We start from the raw sequence: 24,085 nt of genomic DNA on the forward strand, positions 1-24,085 counted from the left end.
TTTAGGCTTTAACTCCAACCCTGTTCCTGGAGAGCTACCCTCCTGTAGGTTTTAACTCCAATCCTGTTCCTGGAGAGTTACCATGCTGTAGGTTTTAACTCCAACCCTGTTCCTGGAGAGCTACCCTCCAGTAGGTTTTAACTCCAAGCCTGTTCCTGGAGAGCTACCCTCCTGTAGGTTTTAACTCCAATCCTGTTCCTGGAGAGCTACCCTCCTGTAGATTTTCACTCCAACCCCAGCTGTAACTAACCTGATTCAGCTTATCAACCAGCTAATTATTAGAATCAGGTGCGCTAGATAACCTACAGGATGGTAGCTCTCCAGGAACAGAGAACTAACCTGGTGGTCTGATATGTACTATGGAGAGCCCAGATCTAGACTAGAAAACTAACCTGGTGGTCAGATATGTACTATGGAGAGCCCAGATCTAGACTAGAGAACTAACCTGGTGGTCAGATATGTACTATGGAGAGCACTGATCTAGACTAGATAACTAACCTGGTGGTCAGATATGTACTATGGAGAGCCAAGATCTAGACTAGAGAACTAACCTGGTGGTCAGATATGTACTATGGAGAGCCCTGATCTAGACTAGATCACTAACCTGGTGGTCAGATATGTACTATGGAGAGCCCTGATCTAGACTAGATCACTAACCTGGTGGTCAGATATGTACTATGGAGAGCCCTGATCTAGACTAGATCACTAACCTGGTGGTCAGATATGTACTATGGAGAGCCCTGATCTAGACTAGATCACTAACCTGGTGGTCAGATATGTACCATGGAGAGCCCTGATCTAGACTAGATCACTAACCTGGTGGTCAGATATGTACTATGGAGAGCCCAGATCTAGACTAGATCACTAACCTGGTGGTCAGATATGTACTATGGAGAGCCCTGATCTAGACTAGAGAACTAACCTGGTGGTCAGATATGTACTATGGAGAGCCTAGATCTAGACTAGATCACTAACCTGGTGGTCAGATATGTACTATGGAGAGCCCAGATCTAGACTAGATCACTAACCTGGTGGTCAGATATGTACTATGGAGAGCCCAGATCTAGACTAGATCACTAACCTGGTGGTCAGATATGTACTATGGAGAGCCCAGATCTAGACTAGATCACTAACCTGGTGGTCAGATATGTACTATGGAGAGCCCTGATCTAGACTAGATCACTAACCTGGTGGTCAGATATGTACTATGGAGAGCCCAGATCTAGACTAGATCACTAACCTGGTGGTCAGATATGTACTATGGAGAGCCCTGATCTAGACTAGATCACTAACCTGGTGGTCAGATATGTACTATGGAGAGCCCAGATCTAGACTAGATCACTAACCTGGTGGTCAGATATGTACTATGGAGAGCCCTGATCTAGACTAGATCACTAACCTGGTGGTCAGATATGTACTATGGAGAGCCCAGATCTAGACTAGATCACTAACCTGGTGGTCAGATATGTACTATGGAGAGCCCTGATCTAGACTAGAGAACTAACCTGGTGGTCAGATATGTACTATGGAGAGCCCAGATCTAGACTAGATCACTAACCTGGTGGTCAGATATGTACTATGGAGAGCCCAGATCTAGACTAGATCACTAACCTGGTGGTCAGATATGTACTATGGAGAGCCCAGATCTAGACTAGATCACTAACCTGGTGGTCAGATATGTACTATGGAGAGCCCAGATCTAGACTAGATCACTAACCTGGTGGTCAGATATGTACTATGGAGAGCCCAGATCTAGACTAGATCACTAACCTGGTGGTCAGATATGTACTACACAAACTTCTTTAGCCCACTTCTTATGTGTTCAGCACCACAATGACCACGACATGTGAGTAACGCACAAACACATCTGGTAAACAGTCTAATAGGATACAACCTTGGTCACCATGGCTACTGTCCATACCATGAAAAATAAACAGAGACCTGCACACTGTCGAATGCTTCTGCAGTTCATGACTTAGCCTAATGTACCCTGCACCTGAACGTCACTGGATGTGCGTACCTAAACTCGTTTTGGAAACGATTTAAACTGGTTTGAACTGGTTCGTACCATCACAGGTGGGCAGAGGGTGGCTCCACCAGTGGTTCTTCTCACAGACCAGAGGTTCCTCGTGGCTTAGCCTGTATCCAGGGTCACAGCCGAACGACACAGTCGAACCGATGGTGAAGTCTTGACCGTAACGCAACCCGTTGACCGGGAAGCCCGGGTCCTGGCAGGAGTAGGTGTCCACGGTCACGCCTGAAGATTAAAATGTTATGGGATCAACAACATCACACGTCTCATACAGGGAATATGAAGCTTTAACAATTTGAAATCAGAGTTAGAGCTAAAGAATGGGCAGGGCTAGGAGTTTGTTCTGACCACATGATCTGACCAGGAACACCTGGGTCACTAAACTAGACTAGTACTATGGTAGATGATCTGACCAGGAACACCTGGGTCACTAAACTAGACTAGTACTATGGTAGATGATCTGACCAGGAACACCTGGGTCACTATACTAGACTAGTACTATGGTAGATGATCTGACCAGGAACACCTGGGTCACTATACTAGACTAGTACTATGGTAGATGATCTGACCAGGAACACCTGGGTCATTATACTAGACTAGTACTATGGTAGATGATCTGACCAGGAACACCTGGGTCACTATACTATACTAGTACTATGGTAGATGATCTGACCAGGAACACCTGGGTCACTAAACTAGACTAGTACTATGGTAGATGATCTGACCAGGAACACCTGGGTCACTATACTAGACTAGTACTATGGTAGATGATCTGACCAGGAACACCTGGGTCACTATACTAGACTAGTACTATGGTAGATGATCTGACCAGGAACACCTGGGTCACTATACTAGACTAGTACTATGGTAGATGATCTGACCAGGAACACCTGGGTCACTATACTAGACTAGTACTATGGTAGATGATCTGACCAGGAACACCTGGGTCACTATACTAGACTAGTACTATGGTAGATGATCTGACCAGGAACACCTGGGTCACTATACTAGACTAGTACTATGGTAGATGATCTGACCAGGAACACCTGGGTCACTAAACTAGACTAGTACTATGGTAGATGATCTGACCAGGAACACCTGGGTCACTATACTAGACTAGTACTATGGTAGATGATCTGACCAGGAACACCTGGGTCACTATACTAGACTAGTACTATGGTAGATGATCTGACCAGGAACACCTGGGTCACTATACTAGACTAGTACTATGGTAGATGATCTGACCAGGAACACCTGGGTCACTAAACTAGACTAGTACTATGGTAGATGATCTGACCAGGAACACCTGGGTCACTATACTAGACTAGTACTATGGTAGATGATCTGACCAGGAACACCTGGGTCACTATACTAGACTAGTACTATGGTAGATGATCTGACCAGGAACACCTGGGTCACTATACTAGACTAGTACTATGGTAGATGATCTGACCAGGAACACCTGGGTCACTATACTATACTAGTACTATGGTAGATGATCTGACCAGGAACACCTGGGTCACTAAACTAGACTAGTACTATGGTAGATGATCTGACCAGGAACACCTGGGTCACTATACTATACTAGTACTATGGTAGATGATCTGACCAGGAACACCTGGGTCACTAAACTAGACTAGTACTATGGTAGATGATCTGACTAGGAACACCTGGGTCACTAAACTATACTAGTACTATGGTAGATGATCTGACCAGGAACACCTGGGTCACTATACTAGACTAGTACTATGGTAGATGATCTGACCAGGAACACCTGGGTCACTATACTAGACTAGTACTATGGTAGATGATCTGACCAGGAACACCTGGGTCACTAGACTAGACTAGTACTATGATAGATGATCTGACCAGGAACACCTGGGTCACTATACTAGACTAGTACTATGGTAGATGATCTGACCAGGAACACCTGGGTCACTATACTAGACTAGTACTATGGTAGATGATCTGACTAGGAACACCTGGGTCACTATACTAGACTAGTACTATGGTAGATGATCTGACCAGGAACACCTGGGTCACTATACTAGACTAGTACTATGGTAGATGATCTGACCAGGAACACCTGGGTCACTAAACTAGACTAGTACTATGGTAGATGATCTGACCAGGAACACCTGGGTCACTATACTAGACTAGTACTATGGTAGATGATCTGACCAGGAACACCTGGGTCACTATACTATACTAGTACTATGGTAGATGATCTGACCAGGAACACCTGGGTCACTATACTATACTAGTACTATGGTAGATGATCTGACCAGGAACACCTGGGTCACTAAACTAGACTAGTACTATGGTAGATGATCTGACCAGGAACACCTGGGTCACTATACTAGACTAGTACTATGGTAGATGATCTGACCAGGAACACCTGGGTCACTAAACTAGACTAGTACTATGGTAGATGATCTGACCAGGAACACCTGGGTCACTATACTAGACTAGTACTATGGTAGATGATCTGACTAGGAACACCTGGGTCACTATACTAGACTAGTACTATGGTAGATGATCTGACCAGGAACACCTGGGTCACTATACTAGACTAGTACTATGGTAGATGATCTGACCAGAAACACCTGGGTCACTATACTATACTAGTACTATGGTAGATGATCTGACCAGGAACACCTGGGTCACTAAACTAGACTAGTACTATGGTAGATGATCTAAACAGGAACACCTGGGTCACTATACTAGACTAGTACTATGGTAGATGATCTGACCAGGAACACCTGGGTCACTAAACTAGACTAGTACTATGGTAGATGATCTGACCAGGAACACCTGGGTCACTATACTAGACTAGTACTATGGTAGATGATCTGACCAGGAACACCTGGGTCACTATACTAGACTAGTACTATGGTAGATGATCTGACCAGGAACACCTGGGTCACTATACTAGACTAGTACTATGGTAGATGATCTGACCAGGAACACCTGGGTCTCTATACTATACTAGTACTATGGTAGATGATCTGACCAGGAACACCTGGGTCACTAAACTAGACTAGTACTATGGTAGATGATCTGACCAGGAACACCTGGGTCACTATACTATACTAGTACTATGGTAGATGATCTGACCAGGAACACCTGGGTCACTAAACTAGACTAGTACTATGGTAGATGATCTGACTAGGAACACCTGGGTCACTAAACTATACTAGTACTATGGTAGATGATCTGACCAGGAACACCTGGGTCACTATACTAGACTAGTACTATGGTAGATGATCTGACCAGGAACACCTGGGTCACTATACTAGACTAGTACTATGGTAGATGATCTGACCAGGAACACCTGGGTCACTAGACTAGACTAGTACTATGATAGATGATCTGACCAGGAACACCTGGGTCACTATACTAGACTAGTACTATGGTAGATGATCTGACCAGGAACACCTGGGTCACTATACTAGACTAGTACTATGGTAGATGATCTGACTAGGAACACCTGGGTCACTATACTAGACTAGTACTATGGTAGATGATCTGACCAGGAACACCTGGGTCACTATACTAGACTAGTACTATGGTAGATGATCTGACCAGGAACACCTGGGTCACTAAACTAGACTAGTACTATGGTAGATGATCTGACCAGGAACACCTGGGTCACTATACTAGACTAGTACTATGGTAGATGATCTGACCAGGAACACCTGGGTCACTATACTATACTAGTACTATGGTAGATGATCTGACCAGGAACACCTGGGTCACTATACTATACTAGTACTATGGTAGATGATCTGACCAGGAACACCTGGGTCACTAAACTAGACTAGTACTATGGTAGATGATCTGACCAGGAACACCTGGGTCACTATACTAGACTAGTACTATGGTAGATGATCTGACCAGGAACACCTGGGTCACTAAACTAGACTAGTACTATGGTAGATGATCTGACCAGGAACACCTGGGTCACTATACTAGACTAGTACTATGGTAGATGATCTGACTAGGAACACCTGGGTCACTATACTAGACTAGTACTATGGTAGATGATCTGACCAGGAACACCTGGGTCACTATACTAGACTAGTACTATGGTAGATGATCTGACCAGAAACACCTGGGTCACTATACTAGACTAGTACTATGGTAGATGATCTGACCAGGAACACCTGGGTCACTATACTAGACTAGTACTATGGTAGATGATCTGACCAGGAACACCTGGGTCACTATATTAGACTAGTACTATGGTAGATCATCTGACCAGGAACACCTGGGTCACTATACTAGACTAGTACTATGGTAGATGATCTGACCAGGAACACCTGGGTCTCTATACTAGACTAGTACTATGGTAGATGATCTGACTAGGAACACCTGGGTCACTATACTAGACTAGTACTATGGTAGATGATCTGACCAGGAACACCTGGGTCACTATACTAGACTAGTACTATGGTAGATGATCTGACCAGGAACACCTGGGTCACTATACTAGACTAGTACTATGGTAGATGATCTGACCAGGAACACCTGGGTCACTATACTAGACTAGTACTATGGTAGATGATCTGACTAGGAACACCTGGGTCACTATACTAGACTAGTACTATGGTAGATGATCTGACCAGGAACACCTGGGTCACTATACTAGACTAGTACTATGGTAGATGATCTGACCAGGAACACCTGGGTCACTATACTAGACTAGTACTATGGTAGATGATCTGACCAGGAACACCTGGGTCACTAAACTAGACTAGTACTATGGTAGATGATCTGACCAGGAACACCTGGGTCACTATACTAGACTAGTACTATGGTAGATGATCTGACCAGGAACACCTGGGTCACTGTACTAGACTAGTACTATGGTAGATGATCTGACCAGGAACACCTGGGTCACTATACTAGACTAGTACTATGGTAGATGATCTGACCAGGAACACCTGGGTCACTATACTATACTAGTACTATGGTAGATGATCTGACCAGGAACACCTGGGTCACTAAACTAGACTAGTACTATGGTAGATGATCTGACCAGGAACACCTGGGTCACTATACTAGACTAGTACTATGGTAGATGATCTGACCAGGAACACCTGGGTCACTAAACTAGACTAGTACTATGGTAGATGATCTGACCAGGAACACCTGGGTCACTATACTAGACTAGTACTATGGTAGATGATCTGACCAGGAACACCTGGGTCACTATACTAGACTAGTACTATGGTAGATGATCTGACCAGGAACACCTGGGTCACTATACTAGACTAGTACTATGGTAGATGATCTGACCAGGAACACCTGGGTCACTATACTATACTAGTACTATGGTAGATGATCTGACCAGGAACACCTGGGTCACTAAACTAGACTAGTACTATGGTAGATGATCTGACCAGGAACACCTGGGTCACTATACTATACTAGTACTATGGTAGATGATCTGACCAGGAACACCTGGGTCACTAAACTAGACTAGTACTATGGTAGATGATCTGACCAGGAACACCTGGGTCACTAAACTATACTAGTACTATGGTAGATGATCTGACCAGGAACACCTGGGTCACTATACTAGACTAGTACTATGGTAGATGATCTGACCAGGAACACCTGGGTCACTATACTAGACTAGTACTATGGTAGATGATCTGACCAGGAACACCTGGGTCACTAGACTAGACTAGTACTATGATAGATGATCTGACCAGGAACACCTGGGTCACTATACTAGACTAGTACTATGGTAGATGATCTGACCAGGAACACCTGGGTCACTATACTAGACTAGTACTATGGTAGATGATCTGACTAGGAACACCTGGGTCACTATACTAGACTAGTACTATGGTAGATGTTCTGACCAGGAACACCTGGGTCACTATACTAGACTAGTACTATGGTAGATGATCTGACTAGGAACACCTGGGTCACTAAACTAGACTTACTCTCATAGATGATCTTAAATCCACTGTTGGAGCGGCTGTTGTCGGTGGTGAAGAGCATGTACAGGTGGTTAGTACTGCTGAACAGGAACTGGGGCACCTGGGTACCGTTGAATGAGCCGACCAGAGGAGAGAGCAGGTTGGGTCCATCGTGGATCTCCAGGAAGTCATAGCCCAGCTCTGTCTGAAACCTGGACCAATGACAGAGGAGGAATTGTGAAATCTGCACATTTTATTTACTTGTGATAATACATAGTCAGTGCTACAGTTGCATAAACTTCGATTAAGTCTACTACTGCACTAAAAAGCACTTTCAAAGGAGACTTTATAAATATACAATAAATAAGCAATAAGATTCCATTATGGTTGCATTCATTGATGCAGAAATCCCTTCTCTGTACTCAACAGTTTGGGAATGCTAATAGAATAAAATAGAATACATTGAACAACTTTAATGATATAATGGACAAGTACTTGTCAAAGGTGATCTTGATGGAGCGTCCGGGCTCGGTCTCGATGACCCACTCACAGCTGAGGGAGCCCTTGTAGTATCCAGGCCACCCTGGGGACAGGATCACCCCACTGGGAGAGGAGAAGTGGCCTCCACAGGGGGCTACGGAGGGGAGGGGGGAGAGAGAGTTTTAAATAACTCAAAATGCCCTGCTTGATGATCTAATCTGGCAAACAGTCTCATACAGCGTACTGTACTCCTACTCCTTATGAGTGATGTCACCACAGCATCAGGGACACAAGGTGCAGGGTGAGTGACTGACAGGAAGTCAGATTGAAGGTGACTGCTTGGCCTACAGTACCTGTCCCCGATCCCCAGGTGTCCCTAAGCCTTCCCTAGTATCCTCCAACACACAGGTGAGTATCCTCTAGTATCCCCCAACACACAGGTGAGTATCCTCTAGTTTCCCCCAACACACAGGTGAGTATCCTCTAGTATCCTCCAACACACAGGTGAGTATCCTCTAGAATCCTACAACACACAGGTGAGTATCCTCTAGTATCCTCCAACACACAGGTGAGTATCCTCTAGTATCCTCCAACACAAAGGTGAGTATCCTCTAGAATCCTCCAACACACAGGTGAGTATCCTCTAGTATCCTCCAACACACAGGTGAGTATCCTCTAGTATCCTCCAACACACAGGTGAGTATCCTCTAGTATCCTCCAACACACAGGTGAGTATCCTCTAGTATTCTCCAACACAAAGGTGAGTATCCTCTAGAATCCTCCAACACACAGGTGAGTATCCTCTAGTATCCTCCAACACACAGGTGAGTATCATCTAGTATCCTCCAACACAAAGGTGAGTATCCTCTAGAATCCTCCAACACACAGGTGAGTATCCTCTAGTATCCTCCAACACACAGGTGAGTATCATCTAGTATCCTCCACACACAGGTGAGTATCCTCTAGTATCCTCCAACACAAAGGTGAGTATCCTCTAGAATCCTCCAACACAAAGGTGAGTATCCTCTAGAATCCTCCAACACACAGGTGAGTATCCTCTAGTATCCTCCAACACACAGGTGAGTATCATCTAGTATCCTCCAACACAAAGGTGAGTATCCTCTAGAATCCTCCAACACACAGGTGAGTATCCTCTAGTATCCTCCAACACACAGGTGAGTATCATCTAGTATCCTCCAACACACAGGTGAGTATCCTCTAGTATCCTCCAACACACAGGTGAGTATCCTCTAGTATCCTCCAACACACAGGTGAGTATCATCTAGTATCCTCCAACACACAGGTGAGTATCCTCTAGTATCCTCCAACACACAGGTGAGTATCCTCTAGTATCCTCCAACACACAGGTGAGTATCCTCTAGTTTCCTCCAACACACAGGTGAGTATCCTCTAGTATCCTCCAACACACAGGTGAGTATCCTCTAGTATCCTACAACACACAGGTGAGTATCCTCTAGTATCCTCCAACACACAGGTGAGTATCCTCTAGTATCCTCCAACACACAGGTGAGTATCCTCTAGTATCCTCCAACACACAGGTGAGTATCCTCTAGTATCCTCCAACACACAGGTGAGTAACATGTAGTATCCTCCAACACACAGGTGAGTATCCTCTAGTATCCTCCAACACACAGGTGAGTAACATGTAGTATCCTCCAACACACAGGTGAGTATCCTCTAGTATCCTCCAACACACAGGTGAGTGTCCTCTAGTATCCTCCAACACACAGGTGAGTAACATGTAGTATCCTCCAACACACAGGTGAGTATCCTCTAGTATCCTCCAACACACAGGTGAGTATCCTCTAGTTTCCTTCAACACACAGGTGAGTAACATGTAGTATCCTCCAACACACAGGTGAGTATCCTCTAGTTTCCTACAACACACAGGTGAGTGTCCTCTAGTATCCTCCAACACACAGGTGAGTATCCTCTAGTATCCTCCAACACACAGGTGAGTATCCTCTAGTTTCCTACAACACACAGGTGAGTATCCTCTAGTATCTATCCTCCAACACACAGGTGAGTATCCTCTAGTTTCCTCCAACACACAGGTGAGTAACATGTAGTATCCTCCAACACACAGGTGAGTATCCTCTAGTTTCCTACAACACACAGGTGAGTGTCCTCTAGTATCCTCCAACACACAGGTGAGTATCCTCTAGTATCCTCCAACACACAGGTGAGTATCCTCTAGTTTCCTACAACACACAGGTGAGTATCCTCTAGTATCTATCCTCCAACACACAGGTGAGTATCCTCTAGTATCCTCCAACACACAGGTGAGTGTCCTCTAGTATCCTCCAACACACAGGTGAGTATCCTCTAGTATCCTACAACACACAGGTGAGTTATCCTCCAACACACAGGTGAGTATCCTCTAGTTTCCTACAACACACAGGTGAGTATCCTCTAGTATCTATCCTCCAACACACAGGTGAGTATCCTCTAGAATCCTCCACAAACAGGTGAGTATCCTCTAGTTTCCGTCAACACACAGGTGAGTGTCCTCTAGTTTCCTTCAACACACAGGTGAGTATCCTCTAGTTTCCTACAACACACAGGTGAATGTCCTCTAGTTTCCTTCAACACACAGGTGAGTATCCTCTAGTTTCCTTCAACACACAGGTGAGTGTCCTCTAGTTTCCTTCAACACACAGGTGAGTATCCTCTAGTTTCCTTCAACACACAGGTGAGTGTTCTCTAGTTTCCTACAACACACAGGTGAGTGTCCTCTAGTATCCTACAACACAAGTGAGTGTCCTCTAGTTTCCTACAACACACAGGTGAGTATCCTCTAGTATCTATCCTCCAACACACAGGTGAGTATCCTCTAGTATCCTCCAACACACAGGTGAGTATCCTCTAGTATCCTCCAACACACAGGTGAGTATCCTCTAGTATCCTCCAACACACAGGTGAGTATCCTCTAGTATCCTCCAACACACAGGTGAGTATCATCTAGTATCTATCCTCCAACACACAGGTGAGTATCCTCTAGTATCCATCCTCCAACACACAGGTGAGTATCCTCTAGTTTCCTACAACACACAGGTGAGTATCATCTAGTATCTATCCTACAACACACAGGTGAGTATCCTCTAGTATCCTCCAACACACAGGTGAGTATCCTGTAGTATCTATCCTCCAACACACAGGTGAGTATCCTCTAGTATCCTCCAACACACAGGTGAGTATCCTCTAGTATCCATCCTACAACACACAGGTGAGTATCCTCTAGTTTCCTACAACACACAGGTGAGTATCATCTAGTATCTATCCTACAACACACAGGTGAGTATCCTCTAGTATCCTCCAACACACAGGTGAGTATCCTGTAGTATCTATCCTCCAACACACAGGTGAGTATCCTCTAGTATTCTCCAACACACAGGTGAGTGTCCTCTAGTTTCCTACAACACACAGGTGAGTATCCTCTAGTATCCTCCAACACACAGGTGAGTATCCTCTAGTATCCTCCAACACACAGGTGAGTATCCTCTAGTATTCTCCAACACACAGGTGAGTGTCCTCTAGTTTCCTACAACACACAGGTGAGTATCCTCTAGTATCCTCCAACACACAGGTGAGTATCCTGTAGTATCTATCCTCCAACACACAGGTGAGTATCCTCTAGTATTCTCCAACACACAGGTGAGTGTCCTCTAGTTTCCTACAACACACAGGTGAGTATCCTCTAGTATCCTCGAACACACAGGTGAGTATCCTCTAGTATCCTCCAACACACAGGTGAGTATCCTCTAGTATCCTCCAACACACAGGTGAGTATCCTCTAGTATCTATCCTCCAACACACAGGTGAGTGTCCTCTAGTATCCTCCACACACAGGTGAGTGTCCTCTAGTATCCTCCACACACAGGTGAGTATCCTCTAGTATCCTCCAACACACAGGTGAGTGTCCTCTAGTTTCCTACAACACACAGGTGAGTATCTTCTAGTATCCTCCAACACACAGGTGAGTATCCTCTAGTTTCCTACAACACACAGGTGAGTATCCTCTAGTATCCTCCAACACACAGGTGAGTGTCCTCTAGTTTCCTACAACACACAGGTGAGTATCTTCTAGTATCCTCCAACACACAGGTGAGTATCCTCTAGTATCCTCCAACACACAGGTGAGTATCCTCTAGTATCCTCCAACACACAGGTGAGTATCCTCTAGTATCCTCCAACACACAGGTGAGTATTCTCTAGAATCCTACAACACACAGGTGAGTATCCTCTAGTATCCTCCAACACACAGGTGAGTATCCTCTAGTATCCTCCAACACACAGGTGAGTATCCTCTAGTATCCTCCAACACACAGGTGAGTATCATCTAGTATCCTACAACACACAGGTGAGTATCCTCTAGTATCTAGCCTCCAACACACAGGTGAGTATCCTCTAGTATCCTCCAACACACAGGTGAGTATCCTCTAGTATCTATCCTCCAACACACAGGTGAGTATCCGCTAGTATTCTCCAACACACAGGTGAGTGTCCTCTAGTTTCCTACAACACACAGGTGAGTATCTTCTAGTATCCTCCAACACACAGGTGAGTATCCTCTAGTTTCCTACAACACACAGGTGAGTATCCTCTAGTATCCTCCAACACACAGGTGAGTGTCCTCTAGTTTCCTACAACACACAGGTGAGTATCTTCTAGTATCCTCCAACACACAGGTGAGTATCCTCTAGTATCCTCCAACACACAGGTGAGTATCCTCTAGTATCCTCCAACACACAGGTGAGTATCCTCTAGTATCCTCCAACACACAGGTGAGTATTCTCTAGAATCCTACAACACACAGGTGAGTATCCTCTAGTATCCTCCAACACACAGGTGAGTATCCTCTAGTATCCTCCAACACACAGGTGAGTATCCTCTAGTATCCTCCAACACACAGGTGAGTATCATCTAGTATCCTACAACACACAGGTGAGTATCCTCTAGTATCTAGCCTCCAACACACAGGTGAGTATCCTCTAGTATCCTCCAACACACAGGTGAGTATCCTCTAGTATCCTCCAACACACAGGTGAGTATCCTCTAGTATCCTCCAACACACAGGTGAGTGTCCTCTAGTTTCCTACAACACACAGGTGAGTGTCCTCTAGTTTCCTACAACACACAGGTGAGTGTCCTCTAGTTTCCTACAACACACAGGTGAGTGTCCTCTAGTTTCCTACAACACACAGGTGAGTGTCCTCTAGTTTCCTACAACACACAGGTGAGTATCCTCTAGTATCCTACAACACACAGGTGAGTATCATCTAGTATCCTCCAACACACAGGTGAGTATCCTCTAGTATCCTCCAACACACAGGTGAGTATCCTCTAGTATCCTACAACACACAGGTGAGTATCCTCTAGTATCCTCCAACACACAGGTGAGTATCCTCTAGAATCCTCCAACACACAGGTGAGTATCCTCTAGAATCCTCCAACACACAGGTGAGTATCCTCTAGAATCCTCCAACACACAGGTGAGTAACATGTAGTATCCTCCAACACACAGGTGAGTATCCTCTAGTATCCTCCAACACACAGTATCCAACACACAGTATCCAATCCACTTACTCTCACTTAGACTTTCGTCTGTGTCAGGAACAGGGTAATTACCCTAAAATACATGCATGTAGAGGGTAGTGTAAACGCAGGCACAAACACACGTACACACAAACATGCACTCACACACGCACGCGCACACACCTACACACACCCACACAAACACACCCAGTCTCTCCTCTCCCCAGGAAGAGCAGGATAATTACCTTCACATTTAGGGATGGGTCCGCTCCACATCACCTTGCCGTTGTCCAGCTCACAGGTGATGGTCTGGGCCCCCTGGGTCTTGATGAAGCCGTCATCACAGATCACTGAGATGGAGCTGCCCAGCTGGAAGTTGTCCCCGAAGCGCCTCGCATTTATCGGGATGCCCGGGTCGGGACACTCGTTGTGGCCGAACGCTGAAAACACAAATGTTTTGATTTCTTTTTGCCAGATGTAACCGTGCTGCTAACTGATTTGCTTCCTTGTCTGTCCCTGTCGCCTTACTGGGCTCCAACCAGTGATCTTCTGATCGTACACCCATGTAACTGCTAGCTTGAAAACCTACAAACCAGTTGTGCCACGGAAAATCATCTGATTAAATTGCGCCATTGGTGACATTTCAAGCTGTAGGGTGAGTTTATCCAGTACAATCTATCCCTAATTTTTGTATTTGAGATGCCTGAGCGGTTGGGGCGGGGCTAGTTATGGTCTGAGTTGGTTGCTCAAATCTAGAGTAGGATTGTAAAGACAAACAGAAGCCAACACTTTACTTCTAGTGACACCAGCATAGATTGAGCATAGACCTTGTAACAAAGGGGATGTTGAAAGGGCTGTAGCGTTCAGCATTAAGAGACTCAAGACGATAGTCGATGGCACTTCACGACATGAAAACAACCACTTTCCCCTTCTTAAGGGTGTTTATTATTTCCCTTGTAGTGCTAGTGACCTCAAGGCTATTTTTTCAGAACTTTATGAAGCGTAGAGGGGATTTAATCCCTGGAGGAAGATGTCTTCCAACTAAATTGGCCATAAACTCTTGTTACCATAGCCTCGCAGGTCAAGTCAGACTGACTGACTGATGGATGTCTTGGGACAGAAAGCCCCCCAGTCGAACATAACATCAGTGCAACATTGCTCAATCATGTCACTGACAGTTCCTTACTAAAATAACATGGAGTCTGGTTGTCAATCAGAAAGGCCAGCTCCTACAATTGTTCCTAATGACTTGGGCCTTATTTGCACAAAGGATTTCATGGCCTCTTTTTTCCCCCATATTCTTTTGACAGAAGTGATGGATTGGCGTGACATTTTGGGTCTCCTTCAGAAAGCAACAGTTACGAGGCCATTTTGAAAAGGATAACCATAACCGTGAGGGCAAAGTTGATTGGGTGGAAATTGATTAAGCCCTTACGTGATAACTAAAAACAATTGACACAGATATGAGATAGGTCAGGGTAGGACAAATATCAAAAGGATTCAATAAGGACAAAACATACAGGACTATAGTCATTACTGTAAAGTCACCACAAGGTGCCACAAAACAAAAGATATGGCCACAGCTAACATTACCAAGGGCCAAACTCAATTGCACTCGGTTTATGGCAGAGTAACCATTGAAATAGCACAACATGGGTTCAACTGAACTGAGCCCTAATCAACTAACATGGTCAAATCAAACGAAGGACAGCACAGAACGCAACATCAAGGTGAAACCTACTGCTGTAGGTGATGTTGAACCCTCGTCCGGCCATGGAGTGGTCGGCCTGGAACTCCAGCCTCAGTATGTTTGTGTTACTGTCGAGGTGGGAGGGGGATTCGGCCCCCGAGAAGCGTCCCAGGACGGTGGCGTCCAGCAGCTCTCCGTCCTTCACGGTGAGAAAGTCGTAAGGCGCCTCCAGGTCAAAGTCGTTGAAGGCCAGGTGGATGCGGCTGCCGGGTTCCGATAGGATCAGCCACACGCAGTTCATGTTGTTGCTGTAGCCTTCTGGGTAGTCGGGTGATAATACCGTGCCCATTGGCACTGTGAAGTTGGACAGGCATGGGACTGTGGAGGAGAGGGATGGGGGCGAAGAGAAAAGATGGTGTGAACGCACTTCAAAATGCCTGGAACTGAATGTAGCAGAAATTGATGAAACATCTGTTAATATGGTATCAACATCATAATCTACAGGGATCTGGATTTACTGGTTTTGATTACAGAAATGCAGTGATAAGACACTGAAAAACTGTAGATTGATAATGGAGATAAGACACTACCCTCTACCAAGACACCTCCCTCTACCAAGACACTACCCACTTTATATTTGTAAATACAGTCATATCTGACATAGCACATTCATTATGTTGTGTCACTGATCTACACACAATAGCTCATAATGTCAACATGGAATGATGTTTTTAGAAATGTTTACATTGTCGTGCCATTCATCCACTTGCCATCAACTCATGTTTGAGCATGATAATGCACGGCCCCATGTCGCAAGAATCTGTACACAACTCCTGTAAGCTGAAAATGTCCCAGTTCTTCCATGGCCTGCGTATTATTTGGGATGCTCTGGATCGACGTGTATGACAGCGTGTTCCAGCTCCCGCAAATATACATCGACATCGCACAGCCATTGAAGAGGAGTGGGACAACATTCCACAGGGCACAATCAACAGCCTGATCAACTCTATGCAAAGGAGATGTGTTGCACGACATGTGGCAAATGGTGGTCACACCAGATACAGACTGGTTTTCTGATCCACGCCCCTACCTTTTTATTTAAGGTATCTGTGAACAACAGATGCATATCTGTATTCCCAGTCATGTGAAATCCATAGATTAGGGCCTAATGAAACCAATTCTTATTTACATTGACGGCCTACGCCGGCCAAACCCGGACGACGCTGGGCCAATTGTGCGCCACCCTATGGGACTCCCAATCACGGCCGGTTGTGATACAGCCTTGATTCGAACCAGGGTGTCTCTAGTGATGCCTCTAGCACTGAGATGCAGTGCCTTAGACCGCTGCACCACTCGGGAGCCCAAATACGAACTACAACTCAGTAAAATCTTTGATTTTGTTGCATGTTGCGTTTGTATTTCTGTTCAGTTTAGTATAGTGCCCATTGTGCTCTGGTAAAAAGTAGTGCCACTTGGGATTCAGACACATTTTGATGAAAAAATAAGAGGAACAATCCCAGACAGTAGATGTGATGTAGATGTTCATACTCACAGATACACATGGGGATGTTGGCCGACCACTGGTTGTTGTTCTGGCATGCTATGGTCCTCTCCCCGATGAGTTCAAACCCAAACTGACACTCGAAGCGCAGGATGCCCCCATTCAGGAAGCTGTCACCTTCCCTTATTCCATAGAGGGGCGTACCAGGGTCACCACAACTCTCCTTGTCGATCTCTGTGGAAAACAGCGACAAAAAACATAGCCCTCGTAAGCATACGACAGTTGACAGTATAGTTTGTTTTATTGAATGGGTAAATGTGTCTTGTGTCCGTCTGCCATCAAACAACCATAGCATCATGCTTTCCAGTTCAAGTAATGGATCCAATTCAAACCATGAGGTATTTACAGTACAGTAGTAACAAAGGGGTTGTAACATTAATCAGGCCATATTCAGAACAAACACAGATGAGTTCAGGCAACAATCACAGGGAGTTAGTGATCATCCTCTCACCCATTCAGACAGAAAATACTTTGTTGTCCTCAGAGTAGAATAGTACAGTTATACGGCCTTATTTGATCTTTTCTGTTTCCATGTTTGAGAAGGCGAACAAGGGAGATGATAGGAGAGATCTTTGTAATCCCTACCACACTAAGGAAACAGGTGAACCCTAACACTGGGCCTGCGTCTATTCAGACAAGCATGACAAAGCATGCAGAGCCTCTCTCTCCCTGAATGCACCAGCACAGCAGACGGGAAGCCACAAATACACGTAACCACCCCACACACACACACCTCACCCATCCTGGGTCACCATAGCCAGATAACACCCTAGATTGGCATGGTTGGTTCTCTCGGAGCATGTGGGTGTGGGGAGGAGCTGTAATGCATCTTCTCAGATGTCCTCAGAGTTGAACCCTGAACCCTGGCGCTGTCTCCGAGACCATTCTCAAACGGTAAGGGAACGAAAAACTCCTCTAAATAATATTCAAGGCAGGATTAATGTTGGGTTGGATCACGTTAGCGGCTCGTGGGAGTGAGGGGAGGTTTATTTCAGCCGTGGTGTAATGGAAGTCTTTGCAAAGCTTGATATATTGCATTAATTTCAATCATGACACCCTCTTTATGGGATTCACAATACCTACTGCCCTGACTGCCTGGGCTGTTCAATCTGTAGGATTGAGGAAGGGAGGGAAAGTGGGAGGGAGGGAGGGAGGGCTGGGGAAGGTTAGAGCATATTAACTGCTCTGTGTTTTACAACATCAGAAAAGACAGAGAACAAATTGCTTTGGAGCAGCGCACATCGCATCTGAATAACGCCTGGCGACAGAATGTTGAAAACTAAGGTTAGCTTTGTCTGTGGGGAGATGATCAATTGTTATATCCTATCTGGAGTGGGTATATGTGTTCATAAGCACAACGCATACTGTTGACCCCTCGCCTAGGTCTTTCGTTCAGGGATTCTATTACTGTATGTTTCCAGAAATTGCCAGGTAAATTAAAAAATCACCAAACAGCAATCACTGCCAGTCAACAATACTGGCTATCACAGAATCCCAACTCATACGAAGTAGGAACCACATTGTAGATGCAAATGAGGGAAAAATATGACATTGTAAGCCTACTCCTCATGTATGCTAATTTCAATTCTACTTGTGAGATTTACTTTTCATAAATCTTGGCTAAGAATGTCTCATTAAGCTAGATTTAGCCGTCCTTGAGAATTACAGTCCAATCAGGATGACACATATGAAGTTTATTCAAAGGCAGAGAAAACTAGAGAAAATGCAATCTCAAAGATGAGTCACTAACATAGATTCAAACGTCAGCCAGGAGCCAGAGTAGTATAGGCACACATCTTAGTAAACTATTCTAATGATCTGAGATGTTCAAATTCTTAGTAATATGCTAAAATGAGTCCTGTTGAGTAAAACTGATCTGGTACTGGTACTTCCTGTATATAACTCCACATTGATCTGGTACTGGTTCTTCCTGTATATAGTTCCACACTGATCTGGTACTGGTACTTCCTGTATATAACTCCACATTGATCTGGTACTGGTTCTTCCTGTATATAGCTCCACATTGATCTGGTACTGGTACTCCCTGTATATAGCTCCACATTGATCTGGTACTGGTACTCCCTGTATATAGCTCCACATTGATCTGGTACTGGTACTTCCTGTAAATAGCCCCACATTGATTCGTAAGCAATCATTTCACGGTAAAGTCTACACTACAGCATTATATTCGGCGCCTGTGAAATAAAATGTGATTGAATGACTGATTGATTGATTTAAATTTAAACAACTTATTAAGGGATATCAATAATATGAGCACTTTAAAAATGATAAAAAATATATGAATACATTGTATTATGTACCATTGGAAGTATTTCTATCAATTGTAAATGAATGTGTAGACTTCAAATGAAACTACAAGGAAATGTATAGTTGGATGACTCACGTCTACAGGAACTATACAACATTTTCCTTGAGGTACACTTATAATCCAAAACATCCAAAGTTGTATGTGGGAAAAAGTATTTGTGAAAACTGGTAGTTAATTACCAGTAGTTAATCTGTTCATTACATCAAACCTAGTGCAGGCATTTCCTCAATAAATATAGTAAGACTGAACATTAGAATTAGAATTGATGATCATTAATTAGTAATGCCGGTCGTGTCTGTTATGTGAAGTGATTGAGATGCTAATTGCTTTCAAAGAATAAAGTCACATTTTATGAGCTCCTGTATGCTGCCTTAATCTGGTCTTAATTTTCCATATAGTCAATGTTCCACTCTCCCAAACCTCCAAACGATGGGTTACAATGGCATATCCACACTAGTAATCTTGGCTGCAGTATTCACAGTGTTGTTAAATAGAAAACGTTGGAATCTGAGGACATCAACGTGGCCATTATAATGTGAGATGATTTGTTCTCCAAGGCTCCATAAAAACACATTAACATCTCATCAATAGAACACGATCCAACCAGATATCTCACTTGAGCTCATAAAATATATATTACGTTTGTGAACTAATTAGAGGCCCACATATTCCAGTTATAACCCATGGGGGTTTTTAAATCTGTCACAGAGGTCCTAACCTCCAGCTCTTCTCAGCTTGGTGCTGTGATAGGGGCCGCAAATCAATCAGTGTGTGTGTACTGTATGTGTGTATATACAGTATGTGTGTGTGTGTGTGTGTGTGTATGTATGTGTGTGTGTATGTGTGTGTGTGTATTGTGTGTTTGTTGCATCTTACACTGCTCTAAGAACTTCACAAGTCCTCCAATAATTTTCTATCAATGCAGCTTTTCCAATCTCATTGTGGCTTTATTAATTTCCCCTGACTCATCTAACTATCCTCTATACATTTATTTTGATGTCTATTGCCCCAAAAATAAACACACAATTCTTATTCAAAATGGTTAAATACATGATTAAGGATGAATCACTCCAACGAGGTACAGTACCTCACAGGGTGTGTCTCAAATGACACCCTATTCCCTATGTATCACCTTTTGACCAGGGCCCAATGAGTAATATTGTAAAGTAGTGCACTTTATAGGGAACAGGGTAGCCTTTGGGATGTATCCGCAGTCTTTCTAGAAATATTCAACTTAAACCTGTATTATTGTTCACAGTCTTAATTTTTCATCTGGCTTCATGGAATGATTCAATGTGGTTTCAGAATGACTTATATTTGTTTTCCTCCTGAAATCCCTCAGCCATCATTACTGAGCTCTACACGATGACAATGTGTGCCTTAAATGGCAATAATTAGCTGCATGTTTTAATTATGTTACTCTAAAATGAAAGAACACCATCATATTCAGGGCAAATAACATCACACAATTTGTTCACCTCTGGCTTCTCATTCTCTTAGACTATTCCGCTTGATTCTACCTTCAAATTGATCCCTTTCTTATTTGTCCTACCTGCAGCTCAGAAACCTGAAAGCCCTGTGCATGGACTCTGTTAAGACCTTGTGCAAAAAAAGACACTAACAAGAGAAATATATTGAACGATTCATCCCCATTCTGTTGAATCTTCTAACCTCTACTAGGTGAAATCATAGCGGTTTGCTGAACAGTGTGTTTTTGCGGGGGGGGGGGGGGGGGGGGGGGGGGGGGGGGGGGGTGATACATTTAAAACACCTACCCTAGTTAATTGGGTAGGCTTAATTTACAGCAGGACTTACAACCATGGTTACCATGCATCCTAATGAGATCAAATTGAGCAACCGATATGACCGGATTGGTAGATTATGAAGATGACCATACTGCCCTACCAAGAAAAAAGACAGTAACTGTTAATTTGGTCGAAAATTAGTTAATGTCATGTTTGCTACATTAAATACATGCTTAATCATGTGTACAAGTATCCTGCCTCTATTGTGTTCTGGAGAAAATGGGGGTTGTGTTAGTAGTTAACTGCATAAAGTTATTGTGAAACCAAGGTGAATAAAAGCCATTTTTCTCAGTTCCACTCTATGAGCAGTTACTGTCTATTTGCTTGGTAGAGCAGTATAGATTTTCAATGAAGCACCACTGCCCTTGATCTTGGGCAGAATGTAACTCAAGGACACCAGCCATGGTGAACACCCTTAAATATAGACACAACTCTATAGACTAGTCTCCAAAGGAACATGGGTAAGGTCCTCCAGCAGTACCGGCACTTCCTGCCTCTTGATAAGTTCTCCACTATTTCCCAAATGGCACCCTATTTCTTATATACTGTAGTGCACTACTTTTAACCAGCACCCTATGGACTTTGGTCAAAAGTAGTGCACTATAAAGGGAATAGGGTGCCATTTGGGACACACATCTATTTTTCGTTTATCTCTTAAGGTCTAACTTGACCCTTTCCTCACCCCCTGAGCTCACATCCCATTACAGGCTTTACTGTTCTTCATGGTCCTGTCCCTGTTCCGGTCACCAACTGTGTGAAGAATGACCTTCACTGGTGCTTTTCTGGAAATTGTCTTATAAAATACGCGTGACAAAAGTATGTGGACACGGCTTCCAATTAGTGGATTCGGCTATTTCAACCACACCCGTTGCTGACAGAGCACACAGCCATGCAATCTCTGTAGACAAACATTGGCAGTAGAATGGCCTTACTGAAGAGCTCAGTGACTTTCAACAGGGCAACATCATAAGATGCCACCTTTCCAACAAGTCAGATCGTCAAATTTCTGCCTTGATAGAGCTGCCCTGGTCAACTGTAAGTGCTACTATTGTGAAATGGAATCTATTAGCTACAATGGCTCAGCCGTGAAGGGGTAGGCCACACAAGCTCACAGAATGGGACTGCCAAGTGCTGAAGCAAGTAGCGCGTAAAAACCGTCTGTCATTGGTAGCAATACTCACTACCGAGTCCTCTGGAACAACGTCAGCACAAGAACTGTTTGTTGGGAAAATGGATTTCCATGGCCAAGCAGCTGCACACGAGCCTAAGATCACCATGCGCTATGCCAAGCGTCAGCTGGAGTGGTGTAAAGCTCTCCACCATTGGACTCTGGAGCAGTGGAAAGGCGTTCTCTGGAGTGATGAATCACGCTTCACCATCTGGCAGTCTGACGGACGAATCTGGGTTTGGCAGACACCAGGAGAACGCTACTTGCTCCAATGCACAGTGCCAACTGTAAAGTTTGGTGGAGGAGGAATAATAGTCTGTTTTTCATGGTTCGGACTAGGCCCCTTGGTGCTAGTGAAGGGACATCGTAGAGCTTAACACAGTTTGGGGAAGGTCCTTTCCTGTTTCAGCATGACAATGCCATTTACAATTATTTTAAATTTTATTTTATTTTAATTTAACCTTTTTTTAAACTAGGCAAGTCAGTTAAGAACAAATTCTTATTTACAATGCTGGCCTACCCCGGCTAAACCCGGATGACCCTGGTTTGTCAAGATTGGTGTGGAAGAACTTGACTGGCCTAAACAAAGCCCTGACCTCAACCCCGTCGAACACCTTTGGGATGAATTGGAAAGCCAACTGCGAGCCAGGCCTAATCGCCCAACATCAGTGCCCGACCTCACTAATGCTTGTGGCGGAATGGAAGCCCCGGCAGCAATTTTCCAACATCTAGTGGAAAGCCTTCCCAGAAGAGTGGCAGCTGTTATTTCAGGGGGGACCAACTCCATATTAATGCCCATGATTTTGGAATGAGATGTTCGACGAAACTGGTACCCACGCGATGTCGTGTATGTCATTATGTCCTTTTGATGTAAAATCTGCTCCCATTGTGTAAAATTCTTGACAGTTACAGCGAACTGACATCAAAATGCCGAAACTGGTACCCACACTACTGTAAGTGCACATTAGAATGGAGGCAGGTAGTCGAGGGAAATCACAACAGCTCACTCACAAAGTAATTAACGAGGCGAGAATCTGTCGAATTTACAGACACATTCTAGAATAAGATACAAATTGTTTTAGGTGCATATTCTACTAGTTATAAATGTTGCAGAAGTTTTAGTACAGCAGATTGTTGGTAAAACCATGATCATGTGTTCCAACTGTGTTTGATTGAGACAAAACAATCTTAAAAGCCCAATACACAGTGCATATGCATAAATCATTCATGATGTAAGTACATTATATTTAATTCATCTAACAAAGAACATGTTAAATGTTTAATTGAACTGGGAACATCAATGCTTTATGGTGACCAGTATATTTGCTGGCTAAACAGTGAAATGTTATTGGCTTCCTCTACATTCTCTCTAAAGGGAGTTATTAGGTCTCACACTATGAGGACTCCCATTTGATTCTCTATATCCGCTAACTTTTCCCAGGATCTGCTTATTCCCACTATGAGACAATAATATCATCCATAGCCTGCAGCACTCCAAATAACTCATTTCTCTAGAAGTCGTTAGCTGAGA

At 44.1% G+C, this 24,085-nt stretch overlaps 1 protein-coding gene across 2 annotated transcripts in view; it reads right to left on the reverse strand.

Moving 5' to 3' along the window:
- The window catches only part of LOC139555242 (CUB and sushi domain-containing protein 3-like), a 773,621-nt gene that overhangs the window by 303,420 nt on the left and 446,116 nt on the right, over positions 1–24,085 (reverse strand). For both annotated transcript variants that reach the window (XM_071368883.1, XM_071368882.1), the window contains exons 13-18: positions 17,244–17,426; positions 15,743–16,069; positions 14,247–14,441; positions 8,461–8,599; positions 7,990–8,177; positions 2,069–2,257 (exon numbers count right to left, since the gene is read on the reverse strand). In XM_071368883.1, coding sequence (XP_071224984.1) covers positions 2,069–2,257; positions 7,990–8,177; positions 8,461–8,599; positions 14,247–14,441; positions 15,743–16,069; positions 17,244–17,426 — 1,221 coding nt within the window. The remainder of the gene's footprint in view (positions 1–2,068; positions 2,258–7,989; positions 8,178–8,460; positions 8,600–14,246; positions 14,442–15,742; positions 16,070–17,243; positions 17,427–24,085) is intronic.

Source organism: Salvelinus alpinus, chromosome 26, assembly GCF_045679555.1.
Source record: "Salvelinus alpinus chromosome 26, SLU_Salpinus.1, whole genome shotgun sequence".
NCBI lineage: Eukaryota > Metazoa > Chordata > Actinopteri > Salmoniformes > Salmonidae > Salvelinus > Salvelinus alpinus.